Raw genomic sequence first — 19,254 nt, 5'->3', positions numbered from 1 at the left:
ACAAATACCACAATTATTATTATTATTATAACTACCCCCCACCTTAACAGTTACACACACTCCAAAGATGGAAATGAATGAGATCAATAATGCCATCCGGGCAAGTTACCTGCTATGAATAAGATTGTCCAAATGAGAAAGGAGAGATCAATTCAATTCCATTCTTCCCCTTCCGAGCTTCAATCAATCAGTGGTGTTTATTGTGTGCCTACTGAATGCAGAGGAAGATATTAGGCCCTTGGGAGAGGACACTTGAAACCAAACACCCATTCCCTGTCCTCTAGACTGTAAACTAGTTGTGGGCAGGGAACGTGTCTTCCAACTTTGTTATAGCGGCCTCTCCCAAGTGCTTAGTACAGTGCTCTTCACAGAGTAAGCATTCAGTACTATTGATGACAAATGATAGTTACTCCTTTTCACTGGCCTCTTCACTCCCAAGCCCCAAGGACAATTCAACCACCTCCTCTGGGTATCACTGAATTAAATTGTCATGCTGTCATTTACCTCATCCACCCCACCATAACCCTTCAATCCACGCCCCCTCCAGGGCCTGTCAGCCCATCCATTCCTCCTCTCCCACCCCTGTCATCCTGTCCCAGCACCACCCCTTGTCCCCTTCCCCAGCCCCATTTCCTCTTCTCCCACTCCCTTCTACTTGGTCCTGACTTGATCCCTTTGTTCTTCTTCCCTTCCAGTCCCACAGCACTTATGTAGATATCTGGCATTTATTTATTTATATTAGTGTCTCTCTTCCCCTGCCCTCTAGACCGTTAAGATCACTGTGGGCAGGGCATGCCTGTTTATTGTTGTATTGTACCCTCCCAAGTTGTCAGGATAGTGCTCTGCACACAGTAAGTGCTAAAGAAATACAATTAACTGAATGAAGGAACCTGTTTTACTGTTCTCTCCCAAGGGCTTGGTACAGTTCTCTGCCCAAAGTAAGTGCTCAATAAATTCCATCGATTGACTGATTGCATTCTAAAGGGGAGGACCTGCAAAGAAAGTTATGCCTTCCCTAGATGAGGGGGATTGACTGATTTCCCACTCTCTTCTGCATCATATCTAAGACCTTCTTCCCTTTGGTCTCCAATTTCCTCCAATTCTCTCCCTTAGGTCCCTTCACGCCACAGAAACCGCCCTCTTAAAGGTCACCAACGACCTCCTTCTTGCCATATCCAACGGCCTCTACTCCATCTTAATCCTCCTCCACCTCTCAGCTGCCTTCGACACGGTCGATCACCCCCTTCTCCCGGAAACGTTATCCAACCTCGGCTTCACTGCCACTGTCCTTTCCTGGTTCTCCTATCTCTCTGGCCACTCATTCTCAGGCTCTCTCACGGGCTCCTCCTCTGCCTCCCACCCCCCAACTGTGGGTGTCCCTCAAGGCTCAGTTCTGGATCTCCTTCCATTCTCCAGAAAATCTGATTTAATCAGGAGCCTCTCTGTAAATTCCTATCGACAGAACAAATGCAAGGAGTAGCACAGAAAAGGCATCAGCAGCAGATGTGAATGCCTTGTGACTCTAATTTGAGAAGGAACAGAAGAAAAACACCCCCTCTGAGACTGTAAGCCCTGTGTAGGATGGGGACTGTGTCTCACCTGATTATCTTGTATATACCCCAGCTCAAAGCACAATGCTTTTCCCATAATAAATATTATCATCATTATTAGTCTGTTCCATTATTGTTAGAAAGTACCATCATTATTATTAATAATACAGTCTTCTAGACTGTAAGCTTGTCATGGGCAAGGAATGTGTCTACTGACTTTTTTTTTTAAGCACTAGCTATGTGCCAGGCACTATACTAAACGGTGGGATAGATACAGGTTTAATTGGGTTGGACGCAGTCCGTGTCCCACGTGGGGCTCACAGTCTTAACCCCCATTTTATAGATGCGGTACCTGAGGTGCAGAGAAGTTAAGGGACTTGCCCAAGGTCACAGCGCAGGCAAGTGGCAGAGGGGGGATTAGAACCCAGGTCCTTCTGAATCCCAAGTCTGTGCTTGATTCGGTAGACCATGCTGCTTCTCATTTTGTACACTCTCAAGTGCACTGTATAGTGCTCTGCGCACAGTAAGAGCTCAATAAATATGATTGACTGATTAATAAGTACCATCATTATCAGCCACAGCAAGGTCGTGGAGAAAGTACATATCCCATCATACGCCACACTAACCCAGCCAGCTGCTGGACCAGTGCTATGAACAGGCAAACTGGAGTTGGAAAAGCAGGGATAATGGGGAATTATATTGGATAAGGAGAGTTTTGAGAGGGAGGGGCAAGCAGAGAGGGAGCACCTTTCTTTGTCCCTCTATAGCACACTCTGCAGCCCAGTTTCCAGGCTTTGCAGGTTGACCTTTTTTCATTAATTCATTCAATGGTATTTATTGAGCGCTTACTGTGTGCAGACTACTGTATTAAGCGCTCGGGAAAGTATAATACAGCAATAAAGAGGGAGTAGGATTTAATCCCCATTTTACAGATGAGGTATCTGAGACACAGAGAAATTAAGTGACTCATCCAAGGTCACACAGGAAACGAGTGGCAGAGCCAGGATTAGAAACCAGGTCCTCTGACTCCCAGGCCCACGGTCTTTCCACTAGGCCTTGCTGCTTCCTTGGAGCAGCTTAATAAGCCTTAATAAGGCTTTGAAGGTGGGGAGAGTGGTAGTCTGGCGTATATGGAGGGGGAAGGAGTTCCAGGCCAGAGGGAGGATGTGGGAAAGGGACACGTAGTCTCCCAAGTGTTTAGTACAGTGCTTTGCATACTATAAGTGCTCGATAAATACCACTGATTGATGGAATAATTTCTTTAGCTGCAGAGGAAGGAAGGTTAGCCTGATGACTTCTTGTGATGGATGGGATGTTTGAGGCCCAGAGCGGGGCAGTGATATGCCCAATGAGCCCCAGCTCTATTCTGTTTTCCCAAACACTTAATTCAATGCTCTAATCCCGTGAGCCCGTTGTGGGCAGGGATTCTCTCTGTTGCTGAATTGTACTTCCCCAAGTGCTTAGTACAGTGCTCTGCACACAGTAAGTGCTCAATAAATACGATTTAATGAATGAATAATAATTGTGATTTTGATAAGCGCTTGCTTTGTGCCAGTAGGTAGAAGATAATCAGGTCAGAGACAGTCCCTGGGGTACTCAGTCTAAGTAGGAGAGAGAACAGGTATTTTACCCTCCATTTTACAGATGAGGAAATTGAGGCCCAGAGAAGTTAAGCAATTTGCCCAAGGTCACGGAACAGGCAAGTTGTGGAGCTGGGATTAGAACTCAGGTCTTCTGACTCCCAGACCCTTGCTCTTTCCACTAGTCCACGTGGCTTGCTCTGTGCAGAGTAAGCGTTCACTAAAGACAATTGACCGGTCGATCGATGCTGTGATCGTGCTGTGATGCTTCCTGGAGAGGAGGGCGGAGGAGGAGACAAATTAGGGGCACAAGGCAGAAAAGCCCCTCCAAAAACACCCATCCTTATGTGCCCTGCACCTCTCAGCTCTGACTCGGCCCACTCCCCACAACCCCTCTCGGTGGCTTCTCCAGGCGACACAGACAGAAGATGATTCTCTCTCAAAAGTGAGCCAATTCTTGTGGTTAGGGAGTGAGGGGAGTTGTAGGCTGACGAAATGTGAGGAGCCCCTCGCTGAGGGGAAAAACAAGAAATCCCCCTTCAGTTTCTCTCGCTCAGTCGGTGTCATGAAAATTTTGTCTCCTCCCCCATGAGGAGAGCAATAATAATACCCTGGGTAGACCTAGCACCTTTCCACCTGAGAGCTCAAAGCGCCTTCACATCTATGATCTCACTTTATCTTCACAGCATCAGTGCGAAGGTATGATTACCATCCCCACGGTACACGGAACACGTATTTTTGGCTTCTTGACTTTCATCCAGATAATAGGCAAGAGAAACCCCACTGCTTTTCCACTGCTTCTTCAAAGTGATCTTATGGTTTGGGCAGAGGCCCGGAGCCCCACGTCCAGAAGGGGTTCCTTAAATACTGCTACCGTTATTGACAAGCAGTACTAAGCGCTTCTACTTTGTGCCAGGCACTTTTCCAAGAGCTGGGGTAGATATAGGCTAATCAGGTTGGACACTGCCCACGTGCCATATGGGGCTCACAATTTTAATCCCCATTTTACGGGTGAGGTAACTGAGGCACAGAGAAGTGAAATGACTTGCCCAAAGTCACACAGCAGACATGTGGCAGCAAGAAGTTAAGTGACTTGTTGTGGGCAGGGAAGGTGTCTACCAACTCTGTTGCACCGTACTGTCCAAAGCACTTAGTACAGTGTTCTGCACACAGGAAGGGCTCAATAAATACCATTGACTGACTGAATGATCTGGATATGAATACTGGCTCCACCACCTGCCTGCTGGGTGACTTTGGGCAAGTCACTTCACTTCTTTATACCTCAGTTTCATCATCAATCAATCATATTTATGGAGTATTTACTGTGTGCAGGGAACTGTACTAAGCACTTGGGAGAGTGCAATATAACAGAGTTGGTAGAGACGCTCCCTGCCTAAAATCGCCCCTGTCCCTCCTCAATCCCTCCCTCTTCAAGTCTCCCTTCCTTCCCAGCGCTATCTATAGAGGAGATCTCCCGTCTCCTCTCAAAAGCCACCCCCTCACTCCAAGCCAGATTGGAGGGAGTCAAGGGGAGAGTGGGAGGAGAGGAATTTGAGACAGCAGGTGTAGACACCTCGCTCAAGGAGTTTGGAGAGGAATGGTAGGAGGGAGATGGGGAGATAACTGGAGGGACCCATGGGGTCGGGGGGGGGGGGATTTAGGATAGGAGAGACACAGGGATGCACAAATGCAGTGGAAAAGAAGACACTGGAGAGCAAATAGTTGAAGATGGCCATTAGGGAGGAAAGAATGCAGGGGCCGAGTGTTTTGATAAGGTACGGAGGGATGGGGTCAGATGTCAGGTGCAGGGGATGGATTTTGAGAGCAAGCAGATCTCCTCTTGAGATACTGCTGGAAAAGATGGGAAAGTTGACAAAGGGGAAGGACGGGGAGGGGAAGATTTTAGAGAGCTCACGCCTGATAGTTTCAATTTTCTCAATAAAGTAGATGGCCAGGTCGTTGGGGACAAGGGATGGGGGAGATGGGGGGACAAGGAGTTTGAAAAGGGAGTTAAACATATTAAACATCTGGAACAAATGGGGAGGGCAGCGGGCATGAGGGTCGATAAGGATGGAGAAATAATTTTGCCAGGCAGAGGAGAGAGTTAAAACACACAAGGATAAAATTGAGTGGACGAGATGGGCTGGTCACCTATACTTTGTGGCTCATGCACAAAAGCGAAAGAGGCAGACTGTGGAGGTGATCCAGGCTGTGGGCAAGTGGTATGAGATTGTTGAAAGGAGAGGAGAGCGAGTGAGTTGTGTTCAGTAGAGAAGGTGGTGTTGAGAGCATCAGTTTGGCCATCAAGAGAAGGTAATTTAGGAATGGAGGCTAACTGAGGCACAGTGACATGAGAAAATAGGAAGGGATCAAAAGATCGGAGGTCTCTGTGGGGGAACCACACAGAATTATGGGGAGGAGGTGTTTGGGAGAGAAGGCAGGTGAGGAGGTTGTGGTCCGATCATAGGATTTCGGAGTCGGTGAGGGTAGAAATTGTGCAGTGACTAGAGATGATGAGATCAAGTGGGTGTCCAAGCTGTTGAGTGGGCGAGCTGGGGTGGAACAGGCAGTGAGTTGAGGAGTTATAGAAGGCGGGAAGCAGAAGGGTCATCGGGAACATCTATGTGGATGTTGAAGTTCCGAAGGATCAAAATAGGGATGGAGAAAGAGAGAAGGAATGTGAGAAAGGGATCAAAATGGTTAAAAAAGTTGGAGGTGGGGCCTGGGGGACTGTAGATGACCGTCACTAGACTCTGGAGTGGGTGGAGGGAGGATGTTTTGCGCTTCTATGGAAAGGAAAGAAAAGGGAGGGGAAGGTGGAATGGTGCAAAAGCGGCTTTGGGACCTGAAAAGGAAGCCAACACCTCCCCCTTTCCCAGTGAGTCTGGGGGAGTGGGTGAAGATGAGGCCCCATCTAGAGACAGCAACAGGCCAAACCGTGTCATCTGGAGAGAGCCAGATATCAGTGATGGTGAGGAGGAGCAGAGCCTGACTCAGGAACAGTTCAAGGATGAAGGGTCACCGGGGCCTGTTCCCAAAAGGACTTTTCTCTGACCACGTTGAGCTGCTGGGACTAAGAGGTCGGGGCTCACTCTCCCCTCCTCCAACTTCAAACAACTCAGGGGCACTGTAGAGCCAGGGGTCTGTCCCCTGCCACGGTATTGCTGGACATGGGAAGGCAAAGGGGTATACGGTATTACTGAGGCTTCAGTGGTTGGGAAGTGTTGGGAAGCTCGGAAGTATTAATCAGCACATCCAGATGACCCCCAGCCTGGTTTTCAGCCTCAGTTTTTCCTTCCTGTCTCTGCCTCCGATAATCTGCCTATTTTCCTCCCCGTTTCCTCTTTGACCTCATCCATCCTATGAAGTCAGCATGGAATTTAGTCTGTAGTGACGCTCCAGGGTCCAGTCCAGTCTGGCCTAGTCCGGGCCAGTCCCTCTGAAGCCTTCACCTGCCTAGGGTCCCTGCTCCCGCCTCTCGGGAACACCAGGGGTGGGTTTTTTTTCCTCATTCAATCCATCAGACAGTCTTATTTATTGAGTGCTTACTGTGGGCAGAGTACTGTACTAAGCCCTTGGTAAAGTAATAATAATAATTTTGGTATGTTAAGTGCTTAATGCATGCCAGGCACCGTCCTAAGCACTGGAGTGGATACAAGCAAATCAGCTTGGACACAGTCCCTGTCCCACATGGAACTCACAGTCCCAAACCCCATTTTACAGATGAGGTAACTGAGGCCCAGAGAACTGAAGTGACTTGACCAAGGTCACATAGCAGACAAGTGGCAGAGTTGGGATTAGAACTCACAACTTTCTGACTACCAGGCCCATGCTCTATCCTTATGCCATGCTGCTTCCCTATGATACAATACAACAGAGTTGGTAGAGTTGGTAGACACATTCCCTGCCCACAGCGAGCTTTCAATGTAGAGGGGGAGACAAATATTGATATAAATACATATAATTATTTTTTATAAATAATGAGAGTTAAGATATATAATAAAATAAATATAAATATGTTCCCAGTTTTGGAACTTCTATTTGTCTACCTGGAAAAGAGAGGACTCATTGGCAATAAACTCCACTTAATCGATCACTCAATAGCATTTATTATCTGGTATATTCTGTGCAGAGCATTGGACTAAGTCTCTGCCACTTGTCTGCTGTGTGACCTTGGGCAAGTCACTTAACTGCTCTGTGCCTCAGTTCCTACTATGTAAAATAGGGATTAATACTGTGAGTTCCGGGCTGTGTCCAACCTGATTAGTTTGTATCTATCCCAGCCCTTAATACAGTGCCTGGTAAATAGTAAGTGCTTCACAAATATTTTAAAAAAAGTCTGCACTCTGCTCTAACACCAACTTATTTACTGTACTTCATCTCACAGCTCTCTTGCTCTAGATCCCTTCCTCACATCTTCCCTCTTGCCTAGAACTCCCTCCCTTCCTTTTCATAATGTGTCTAGCAATTCCACTGTATTGTTAATTATAATAATTATGGTATTTGTTAAGCCCTTACATGTGTCAAGCAATGTTCTAAGCCCTGAGGTAGATATAAATTAATCAGATTGGACACAGAATTTATCTCTCCTCCCTCATGGGACTCACAATCTAAGTTCTCTCCCAAGCACCCAGTACACAGTAAACAGTTAATAAATACTACTGATTGATGGATTGACATCTGACACACCACCCCTCACCCCATGTTTTCTCCCCCTCTAGACTGTGAGCTCATGGGTGAGAATTTGTGTCTGGTATTACATCGCACTCTCCCAAGTGCTTAGTACAGTGCTTTGTACATAGTATGTGCTCGATAAATACAACTGAATGAATGAATGAAATACTCAGCCCTACTAAAATCATGTCTCCTCCAAAAAACTCCTCACTGTTGACATGAAAGCACTCAATCACCTTGTCCCTCCTACCTCACCTCACTACTGTCCTACAACCCAGCCCACACACTTCACTCCTCCAACGTCAACCTTCTCACTGTACCTCCATCTCGTCTATCTCGCCGCCGAACGCTCACCCCCATCCCGACTCTGGCCTGGACCGCCCTCCCTCCTCAAATCGGACAATGACTCTCTCCTTCTTCGAAGCCTTAGAGAAGGCACATCTCCTCCAAGAGGCCTTCCCTGACTAAGCCCCCCTTTCTTCTCCCACTCCCTTCTGCATCGTCCTGACGCTCCCTTTGTTCTTCCCCATCCCAGCCCCAGAGCACTTTCGTTCACATCTGAAATTTATTTATATTAATGTCTGTCTCCCCCTCTAAGACCGTAAGCTTATTGTGAACAGGGAAAATGTCTATTTATTATTACATTGTACCTTCCCAAGCACTTAGTACAGTGCTCTGCACACAAGAAGCGCTCAATAAATATGATTGAATGGATGAATAACCTCTCATCTTCCCAACCTATAGTCCCTCCCTTCTGCATCACCTGCCCCTTCTAAACACTTCAATACTCACCCTTACTCACCTTTACCCCTACAGCAATTATGTCCGTAACCTTATATTCTGCCGCTTCCCCCATTTGTAATTTATTTTCATGTCTGTTTTCCCCAGATACCATAATCTCCTTGAGGGAAGGGATCCTGCCTATGCTCTCTCAATTATTATATATTATGTATTATACTCTCTCAAGTGCTTAATACTGTGCCCTGCACCCAGTGAGCACTCAATAAATGCCACTGATGGATTGGGAAAGTTCAGTAGAGTTAGAACTGCCAACCAGGAATTTACAGACTAGTGGGAGAGACAGACTTAAAATAAGTTACAGATAAGAGGAAAAAGAGAACCACAAGACGGCTGTGGGTGAGTCAATGTTTACAGAATAGAGTATGTGTGTTGCTGTGTACAGAAGTGCTACAGGGACAGCATCGCCTGGAGTCAGAAGGTCATGGGTTCTAATTCTGGCTCCACCACTTATCTGCTGGGTGACTTTGGGCAAGGCACTTTACTTCTCTGTGCCTTATAGTTACCTCATCTATAAAATGGGTATGAAGACTGTGAGCCCCGTGTCGGACAGGGGCTGTGCCCAACCCGATTTGTAGGATCCGCCTAAGCGCTTAGTACTGTCCCTTGCAAGTACGATTAAAAAAAAACTATACTAAGTGCTGGAGGAAAAATACACTGGCCTTACAATCCAGGAATGAGAGGAGAGTTGGCATAAGAAAATATAAAACTATAAAAGGAGAAAAACTATCATAAAAAGACCAAGGCACAGCGATACATACTATAAAAGCAACAGGGAACTGCAGCAAAAAGGAGCAGAGTTTTAGGTTCTTCCCGGCTTGGGAAAGGGTGTTTAGAGTCCCAACGGTCACAGCCTCCTCAACGTTCTAGGAATGCCAGAAGTAAACCAGAATGGGGCCGGAACTTGGCTCTGGGAAACGGAATTGGCCTGGAATGGCTGTTCTAGGGTGCTGGTGGGGTGATGCCCCTCTTCAGGATTGGAGGGCGAGGGGGTAGGGAGACCTTCACTGCCAGGGATAGCCAGCCCTGGCTGCCAGCTGCCTTTTGATTGCCAGCAGCCACAGCTCCCGTCCCTTCTTTATTCATTTTTTTACAGTATTTGTTAAATGTTTAGGATCTGCCAAGCACTAAACTAAGCACTGGGGTTGATACAAGATAATTGGGTTGAGCATGGTCCATATCCCACACGGGGCTCACAGTCTTCATCCCAATTTGAAGATGAAGTAACTGAGGCACTCAGAAGTGAAGTGATTTGCCCAAGGTCACATAGCAGACAAGTGGAGGAGTAGGGATTAGAACCCAGGTCCTTCTGACTCCCGGGCCTGTGCTCCATCCATTAGACCATGCTGCTTCTCCACCAGTTTATGCCGCTTCTATGGTACTTGTTAAATACTTGTTATGTGCCAGGCACTGTACTAAGCACTGGGGTAGATGAAAGATACCCAGGTTGGACCCAGTTCATGTCCCACATGGGGCTTAGAGTCTTGATCCCTATTTTACAGATGAGATAACTGAGGCGTAGATAAGGGAAGTGACTAGCCTTAGGTCACAGCGAAGACAAGTAGCCCAGGTCCTTCTGACTTCCAAGTCCCTGTTCTACCCACTAAACCACACTGCTTCTCAGCATCCTTTCCTACCTCCCATTTAACTCTACCCAAATGCCCTCTGCTGTGGGCCGAAATCTCCATCTGCCCTGCTGGGAGGAATCATTCAATTAATCAATCAAGGGTATATATTGAGTGCTTATGATGGGCAAAACACTGCACTGAAGGCTCAGGAGATTCCAATACAACAGAATTTGCAGACACGTTCCTTGCCCTCAGCAAACTTAGTGAGCACCTAGTGCGATTACGCTTGGAAGAGTCCAACACAACAGAATTAACAGATATGTTCACTCCTTATAATGAGCTTACAGTGCGATCCCTGGCCCGGCCCTGGAGAGCGATCCAGGGAGGTCCCTCTGTCAGTCAGTCAAATGTATTTAATGAGGGCTTATTGTGTGCAGAACGCTATACTACACACTTAAAAAACTTAACAAATAGAGACAATTCCCTGCCCACAACGAGCTTACAGTCTAGAGCGGTGCCAGGCACAACATGTCTTGCCCTCTTCTCTCCGGCAGCCCCTCTTCCTGCTGCTTGCCACCACTGCGAGATTCTGATTAAAATTTTCTAGCTTTCAGTCCTGGAAGACATGGTGCTACTGCATCATCCTCCCACAACGTGTTGGAGCACAGACCCCTCCTCCTCCTCTCCCACAAGGGAGAGAAGTGCACAGACACTCTGCTAAACTCTCGGGTGAAGACAATCTACGCAAACAATAGGGTCCCTGACCTCGAGGAATTTACAGTTCGATGAGGAGACCCGCAGGCAGACACAAATCATTTACCAGTTGGAGAAACAGGAGGAAGAAACAGACACAGCTTTAGTAGCCAAAGAATGGGAAGATGAATAGACGTCCTGATGATTAATGATATTAGCTAAGTGTTTCTACATCAACTGTTTTAAGCGCTGGGGCAGATAAAAAGCAAAGAACATGGATTGCAACATACACAAGTGCTAGGAATGATGTATGTATTGGACCTGGGTTCTAATCTCAGCTCCACTGCGTGCCTGCTGTGTGACCTTGGATAAGTTGTTTAACTTCTCTGTGCTTCAGTTACCACATCTGTAAAATAGGGATGAAGACTGTGAGTCCCATGTGGGACATGGACTGTGTCCAACCTGATTAGCTTCTATCTATCCCAGTGCCCAGTACAGTGCCTGGCACATAATAAGCGCTGAAGAAATACCATATATGCCGAAGTGTTAAAGGCAGATTTGGCGGGGGGTCTCGGGGAAGGCTTCCTGGTAAAGGTGAGATTTCAGTGGGGCTTCAAAGCTGGCGAAAACTGTAGTCTGGCAGATTTAAAACAGGAGACAGGTGGAGGGAAGGGCACGAGACAGAAGGGGGTCAGGGGAGCAAAGAGCGAGCACTGGACATTGTAAAGAAGTCATCTTGGGAGGAGCCAAGAGTGCAAGCTAGGGAAGGGCAGGTGCCAAGAGCAGATATGTAAGAAAGGCAGGGTCTCTTACAAGATAAATTCATAGGGCTGAGGAAAAACTTTGTCCCATTTCCACCAAACTCTCAGTGGATCAAGCACAAGCCTGGGAGTCGGAAGGACCTGGGTTCTAATCCTGGCTCCTGTCTGCTGTGTGACCTTGGACAAGTCACTTCACTTCTCTGGGCCTCAGTTACCTCATCTGTAAAATAGGGACTAAGAGTATGAGCCCCATGTGGGACAGGGACTCTGTCCAACCAGCTTAACTTGTATCTACCCCAGTGCTTGGCACATACTAAGTGCTGCAAAAATACCATAATTATTATTATGATTATTAACCAGGGAAGCAGTGTGCCTTAGTGGATAGAGTACGGACCTGAGAGTCGGAAGGTCACAGGTTCTAATCCCAGCTTTGTCACTTGCCTGCTTTGTAGCTTTGGACAAATCACTCCACTTTGCTGTGTCTCAGTTCCCTCATCTGTAAAATGGGGATTAAGACTGTGAGCCCCATGTGTCCAACCCGATTTGCTGTCATCCACACTGGTGCTTAGTACAGTGCCTGGAACAGAGTAAGTGCTTACAAATACCACAACTATAATCATTACTATTATTATCACGTGAGCTCGGTGGGTTATCTGCCAGAAAAATGTGTCTGTTGTTGTATCATACTCTCCCAAGAGCTTAGTCAAGTGCCTGGAACAGAGTAAGTACTTACAAATACCACAATTATCATTATTACTCATTCATTCAATTGTATTTATTGAGCACTTACTATGTGCAGAGCATTCATTCAATCTTATTTATTGAGTGCTTAGCGTGTGCAGAGCATTCATTCGATCAATCCTATTGAGTGCTTACCATCTGCACAGCATTCCTTCATTCACTCCTATTTATTGAGGACTGTGTGCAGAGCATTCCTTCATTCAATCCTATTTAATGAGCGCTTACCGTGTGCAGAGCATTCTTTCAATCCTATTTATTGAGCACTTAACGTGTGCAGAGCATTCCTTCAATCAATTCTATTCATTGAGCGCTTACCTTGTGCAGGGCATTCCTTCAATCAGTCCTATTTATTGAGCCAGAAGCAGCATGGCTTAGTGGAAGGAGCCTGGGCTTGTGAGTCAGAGGTCATGAGTTCGAATTCTGTCTCTGACACTTGTCAGCTGTGTGACTGTGAGCAAGTCACTTCACTTCTCTGGGCCTCAGTTCCCTCATCTGTAAAATGGGGATTAAGACTGTGAGCCCCACGTGGGACGACCTGATTCCCCTGTGTCTACCCCAGCGCTTAGAACAGTGCTCTGCACATAGTAAGCGCTTAACAAATACCAACATTGTTAAAAGGGGGATGAAGACTGTGAGCTTCATGTGGGACAACCTGATTCCCCTGTATCTCCCCCAGTGCTTAGAACAGTGCTCTGCACACAGTAAGTGCTTAACAAATACCAACCTTCTTATTGAGTGCTTGCACAGCATTCCTTCAATCAATCCTATTTACTGAGCGCTTACTCTGTGCAGAGCACTGACCTGAGCGCTTGGAATGGACTCTTCTTATGCCATGAGCCCGTAGGGCTAAGGAACACTGGAATGCATCCGTCCGTGTACCCTCTCTTAGCTCTCAGTCCAGGGCTTGGCGCAGAAGGAGAGCTCGAGGCAGAAGCCTAACTAGGTCGCTTACCTTGAGAAGTAGAGTGGCTCAGTGGAAAGAGGCCGGGCTTGGGAGTCAGAGGTCATGAGTTCAAATCCCAGCTCTGCCACTTGTCAGCTAATAATAATAATAATGTGGGTATTTGTTAAGCGCTTACTATGTGCAGAGCACTGTTCTAAGTGCTGGGGTAGATACAGAGTCATCAGGTTGTCCCACGTGGGCTCACAGTCTTAATCCCCATTTTACAGATGAGGTAACTGAGGCCCAGAGAAGTGAAGTGACTTGCCCACAATCACACAGCTGACAAGTGGCAGAGCTGGGATTCGAACCCAGTCAGCGGACTGTGGGCAAGTCACTTCACTTCTCTGGGCCTCAGTGGCCTCATCTGTAAAATGGGGATTAACTGTGAGCCTCATGTGAGACAACCTGATGACCCTGTATCTCCCCCAGCGCTTAGAACAGGGCTCTGCGCAGAGTAAGCGCTTAACAAATGCCCACATGATTATGATTAGCTGGTCCTTTGGCTGGAGAACTACAACTCCCGTCATGCCTCGAGCGCATGCGCCCCGCGGCGGGCAGGCGGGCGGGGGGCGCCCTCTGGCGGCGGCGGTGGGGCGCTGCACGCTTGAAATCCCCGAAGGGTGGGGAAGGGAGGGAGGAGGTGGCAGTCCGGGGACAGCGTTGCTGCAGCGGCAGAACCGAGGAGGAGGAAGAAGAGGAGGAAGAAGAAGGAGGAGAAGCTGCAGAAGCTGCAGCAGCTGCAGGACCAGCACCCGCTGCAGGACCAGCACCCGCTGCAGGACCAGCACCCGCTGCAGGACCAGCAGCAGCTGCAGCACCAGCAGCAGCTGCAGCACCAGCAGCAGCTGCAGGACCAGCAGTGGCATTGGGTGGGCACTGCCCCCTGATGCAGGTCGGGGGTCCCCCAGCCCTGGGCATCCCGCAGTGAGACAGGGTCGCGGGCTGGGGCAGAGCCCCGGAGGGCGGCCGCCGCCACCATGGGCAACCGCGGTATGGAGGACCTCATCCCGCTGGTCAACAAGCTGCAGGACGCCTTCTCCGCCATCGGCCAGAATGCCAACCTGGACCTGCCGCAGATCGCCGTGGTGGGCGGGCAGAGCGCGGGCAAGAGCTCCGTGCTGGAGAATTTCGTGGGGAGGTAAGGACCCCCCCCCCTTTCCCTCCCTGCCCACCCCCATCCCTTGGGGCTGACCGTCCCGTCGACGGCCTAAGCCCAGGCGTGAGGCCCGGCCGCCCCCTCCAGTGGGCAGTGCCCTCTGAGCACGGCGCTGCCCCCTCCCCGCAGCCCCCTCGAGCTGGGGGGGCGGGCACGGGTCACTGGTCACTTTGCACCCCGGGCTCGCCCGTCGGAGCCCCGAGGGGTTGAGGGGAGGTTGAGGGGGCTGCAGGGGTTGAGGGGGGCTGCAAATGACCCGTGAGGGGGTTGGAGACGAGGGGGTTAAGGAGGTCGGGGGGCTGGAAACGAGAGGGTGGGGAGTGGAGACGAGGGGGTTAAGGAGGTCTGGGGGCTGGAAACGAGAGGGTGGGGGGTGGAGAGGGAGTTGGGGGGCTGGGGAGGGGGTTGGGGGGCTGGAGAGGGTTGGGGAGCTGGAGAGGGGGAGGGGGTTGACATGAGAAGAGGAGGGGGGCCTTGAGGGGCTGGAAACCGGGACAGGATTGAGGGATTGGGGGGGACGGGGCTGGACATGAGAGTGTTGGGGGGATTGGGGGAGCTGGAGACAGGGAGAGGATTGAGGAATTTGGGGGGGCTGGACGTGAGGGAAGGGTTGGGGGATTTGGGGAGCTGGAGACAGGGAAAGGGGTTGAGGGAGTAGGGGGCTGGATATGAGGAAAGGGTTGGGGGTGAGGGGAGTTGGAAGCAGAGAGGGGATTGAGGGATTGGGAGGGGGGTGCTGGAGATGAAAAGGTTCGGGGGATTTGGGGAGCTGGAGACGGAGAGGGATTGGGGGGGGGCTGGACATGAGGAAAGGGTTAGGGGTTGGGGGTGTGGGGAGCTGGAGTTGGGGAGAGGATTGAGGGATTGGGGGGCTGGAGATGAGGAAAAGATTGGGGAAATTTGGGGAGCTGGAGACAGGGATTGGGGGGGCTGGACATGAAAGAGTTGGGGGGATTTGGGGATCTGGAGACAGGGAGAGGGATTGGAGGGCTGGACATGAGGAAAGGGTTAGGAGTTGGGGGGTGTGGGGAGCTGGAGGCGGGGAGAGGATTGAGGGATTGGGGGGCTGGACATAAGGAAAAGGTTGGGGGGATTTGGGGAGCTGGAGACAGGGAGAGGATTGAGAGATGGGGGCTGGATATGAGGAAAGGGTTAGGGGTTGGGGGGTGTGGGGAGCTGGAGACGGAGAAAGAATTGAGGGCTGGGGGGCTGGGGAAGGGGATGGGGGTGATTTGGGGGGGCCGGAGCCGGGGTGGGGGTAGCGGCAGAGCAGGCAGCCCAGATGACTAAGACCGAACTGGGGGGAGGGGGGAGAAGGAGGAGGAGGAGGAGCAGGCTCGGTGGCCAGCAGCGGCCTGAGCCTTCCGAGCAGAGGAGATTTGCCGGATGTAATCCCTCTTCGGCGGCCGCTTTATCCCGGCTAGGGGGCAGGGGGCGAACAGACCCAAAGGGACCTAGGATTCAGTCAAGGGGGCTGGCCAGGGACTCCATCCCTAGCCCTGGCTGCCCTCAGCCGGGCCGTCAGGATGGAGACAAAGGGTCCCAGCCTGGGGGAGGGGGGAGGCTTCTCTAGTGGGGAGGGGAGCACTGGGAGCTAGCCAGCAGTATCCCGGGGTTGCCATCGGGGCCAATGTCATTGCCACAGTCCTCTCCCCCCTCTTCCCCCCCCCCCCCACCATTTTTTATGTCCAGTCCAATTTGGGGAGAGGGCAGATGGGACCTGCATCCCTGAGGCACTGCTTGGGTAAGGGTCTGGGTCCCCTGTCTCCTTCTCCCTTTTTCCTCTCCCCTCAACCTTCCTCCGAATCGGGAAGGAAATGGAGGATGCTGGGAAGCAGCGTTTGCTTTGGTTGTGCATCTTGGAGGAGGAAGGCCGAACCATTAAGCAGGTGGATCTGATAACAAATGCCCCTTCCCCTTTCCTCCCCTACCCACTTGGTGCTTTCTAGGTAGTCTCCAAATGGAGGGATCCAGTCCTCTCCAACACATACACTCACGTGCACCACCACAAGCCCTCTGGAAGCCCCCGTTTGGGGCTGGGGAAAGCCCGAGACGATTCCCTTCAGATGACCTTCATGGGTAGGGGAGCATTCAGATGCTCTGCTGCATGGAAGGTGGCGGGGCCGGCTGAGCTAGCCCCTCCCCTCCAGGAGCTGCCTGCAGAGGTGGCTGGAGGGGGCAGGGGGACCAGGGAAGGGGACCCAGGTCGCTGGCCAGAGAGGGGACCTCGGCTGGGTGTATCTTCTCCCTAAGATGCCCCAGAAAAATGGTCTGATTTATTCTGGAAACACCTGGGCCTGCTTCTGCCTCAGGATTTTCCAGAGCTCTGGATGGAAATTTGTCCTCTCTTTTCCCCCTTCCCCCCCGCCCCCGCCTTCCTCTCCCTTTACCTCAGATCCAAAGATGGCTGCCTGACATGGAGGAATAGCCCCCACTTTTCCCCCACTCCGACTGCCCCGGCACACATTCAGGAACAGGAACAACACCCTGCCTTTCCCTCAAGCTGAACCCTCTCCTGAAAATTTCCCCAAGCGCAATGGGGCCAGAGAGATGCTCTCTCTCTTTCTCTCAGACCCCAGGCTCGGGGTAATGGGAGATGGGGGTAGTAGGGGGTGAGGGGGTGAGGGAGGCAAGTGTCAGGGAAAGCAGAGTCCCCAAAGCCTCTGTCTAGAGGGAGAAACGCTGGGCCCAGCCTTGTGGCTGGGGGCCGGGCTGCAGTGATGTCATTCTGGGAGCCAGGCACTGCGGCTCAACCTGGGGTTCTCTGCTCCCGATTTTTGGCGGGGGGGGGTGGGGGTGGGGGTGTGCTCCTAGAAGCTGGGAGCTGGGTCTGCTGCTCTAGCAGTTTGGATAGGACCTTGGATCCTGGGTTTCTTCACCCATTCATATACAGAGAAACTAAAACCCAGAGAGGGACAGGACATGATTGAAGGTCACACAGTAAGCCTGGAGGGGAAAAGCGGGGGGGAAAAAGGCAGAGTCGGGGCTGGATGCTAATTATTCTGATACCCCATTCCTAACTCTGTCTTGGTCCCAGCACGGGCAGTGGCCCACAGTCTGCTCCGGACTCTTCCCTTACCTCTCCCCTCTCCGCTTCGGACCCTACCTGGGTCACCCCAGCTCCTAGTCAGCTGCAGAGGGCTGGTGGAGTTGTGCATGAATCTTAGTGGCCCCTTGGCCTTCCCTGGGGGCTTCTCCACAGCAACTCCCAGAATCCTCCAGGTAGACCCACGGTGCTGAATGAACCAAACCCTTGAGGGAACCGGTTTCTCACATCTGGGAGGAAGTGGAAAATGTCACCAAAGATGGGGCCAGAGACGATGAGCCCAAGCAGGATTGGGGATTCCCGGAAAGCTGGGAGAATCTGGAATGGGCTGGGTGTAGAAAGCAGTGGCACATAAACTATGACCTGGGAACTCCTCTTATTCTACCTGCTCTGGCAGATCCAATCTTCTCCCTGGGACAGGCAAGGAAACCGAGTCACAGTTCATCCTGCAGCCAGTCACTGGAGGAGCAGGGAGAAAAATCCAGGCTTCCAACTTGGCATGGTCCCCCCCCCCCCGGTCCATCTGTCTTCCTCCCCCGTTCTCCCAACACCCTGCTTCACTAGCCCCTCCTCAAGCTGGAGTCTCTCTTTTATGGTATTTAAGCTCTTGCTATGTGCCAGGCACTGTTCTAAGATTTGGGGTACATAAAAGTTAATCAATCTGGTCACAGTTCATTTCCCACATGGGGGTCACAGTCTTAATCCCCATTTTGCAGATGAGATCACTGAAGCACAGAAAAGTGAAGTGGTCACACAGCAGAGCTGTGACAGAGGCAGGATTAGAACCCAAGTCTTTCTGACTCTCAGGCGCCTGATCTATCCACTAGGCCTCGCTGTTTGTTGCCATGAATTACCTGAGCAGAGGCAAAGCTTCAGAGGGATGACCTGGGTATAGGCAGAGAGTGGAGAAGATTTGGTCGGTGGGAAGGAGCTGGGCATGTGTCATGATATCAGAACTGCCCCTCCCTTTTCCTTTTAGCCCCACGTGAAGGGGAAGACTGGTGTGGGCACTGACATTCTGTCCGGAATGGGCATAATGAGCAAGGTGGCAGAATCTTGGCTGAGGCCAGTTGCAGGCCTGCTTTGAGGTCACAGGATTCATTCCCAGGGCCAGTGGGGAAATAATAATCAATCAGTGATATTAACCAATCAACAGTATTGACTGAGCACTTACTGGGTGCAGAGGACCCTACTAAGCATTTAGGAAAGTACAGTATAACAGAGGTGGCAGATATGTTTTCTGTCCACAGTGAACTTACAGTCTAGGGGGGCTCACTGTGGGCAGGGAACGTGTCTGCCAACTCTTTTGCGTTGTGCTCTCCCAAGCACTTAGTGCAGGGCTCTGTACATAGTAAGCGCTCAAGTACCATTGATGATGACAGACGTTAACATAAATTATGTTAGGGAATTGGAGTGAGTTGTCTTTGGTTATGGAGCTGCCTCGCTGTGGATGCCGAGAGCCCTTTTGAGCATCAGCTTCCCCACCTGTGTAACAGGAACCATCTCCACCTCCAGGAAGCGCTAGGAAAAGCACAGTATAACAATAGACACATTCTCTGCCCACAAAAGCTTACAGTCTAGATCTGATTCTTATATCTACCCCAGCGCTTCAAGCGTTTAATAAATTTCACAATTATTACAGATGCTCGACTCCCACCGGACCTGGACATGCTCAGCCTAGGCACCCTGGGCAAACAATCGCTCAGTCAATCAGTGATATTTATTGAGCATTTACCTTGTGCAG

The 19,254-nt window shown here is 50.4% G+C and overlaps 1 protein-coding gene across 12 annotated transcripts in view; it reads left to right on the top strand.

Annotated features, from left to right (window-relative positions):
* Nucleotides 1-13,929: 13,929 nt before the first annotated feature.
* DNM1 (dynamin 1) overlaps nucleotides 13,930-19,254 on the top strand; it is a 52,561-nt gene continuing 47,236 nt past the window's right edge. For 9 of the 12 annotated variants that reach the window (XR_003759041.2, XR_003759042.2, XM_029064175.2 and 6 more), the window contains exon 1: nucleotides 13,931-14,446. Coding sequence is in view for 10 of the 12 variants with exons in the window: in XM_029064175.2 (XP_028920008.1) it covers nucleotides 14,286-14,446 (161 nt within the window). In the remaining 2 variants the exon portion in view is untranslated. Of the gene's footprint in view, nucleotides 14,447-19,254 lie in introns of all 12 variants that reach the window. The other 3 variants (XM_029064171.2, XM_029064169.2, XM_039911759.1) reach the window with 1 other exon arrangement.

Source organism: Ornithorhynchus anatinus, chromosome 4 (assembly GCF_004115215.2).
Source record: "Ornithorhynchus anatinus isolate Pmale09 chromosome 4, mOrnAna1.pri.v4, whole genome shotgun sequence".
In the NCBI taxonomy this organism is placed as follows: Eukaryota; Metazoa; Chordata; class Mammalia; order Monotremata; family Ornithorhynchidae; genus Ornithorhynchus; species Ornithorhynchus anatinus.
This window is presented reverse-complemented; position numbering and strand designations above follow the sequence as displayed.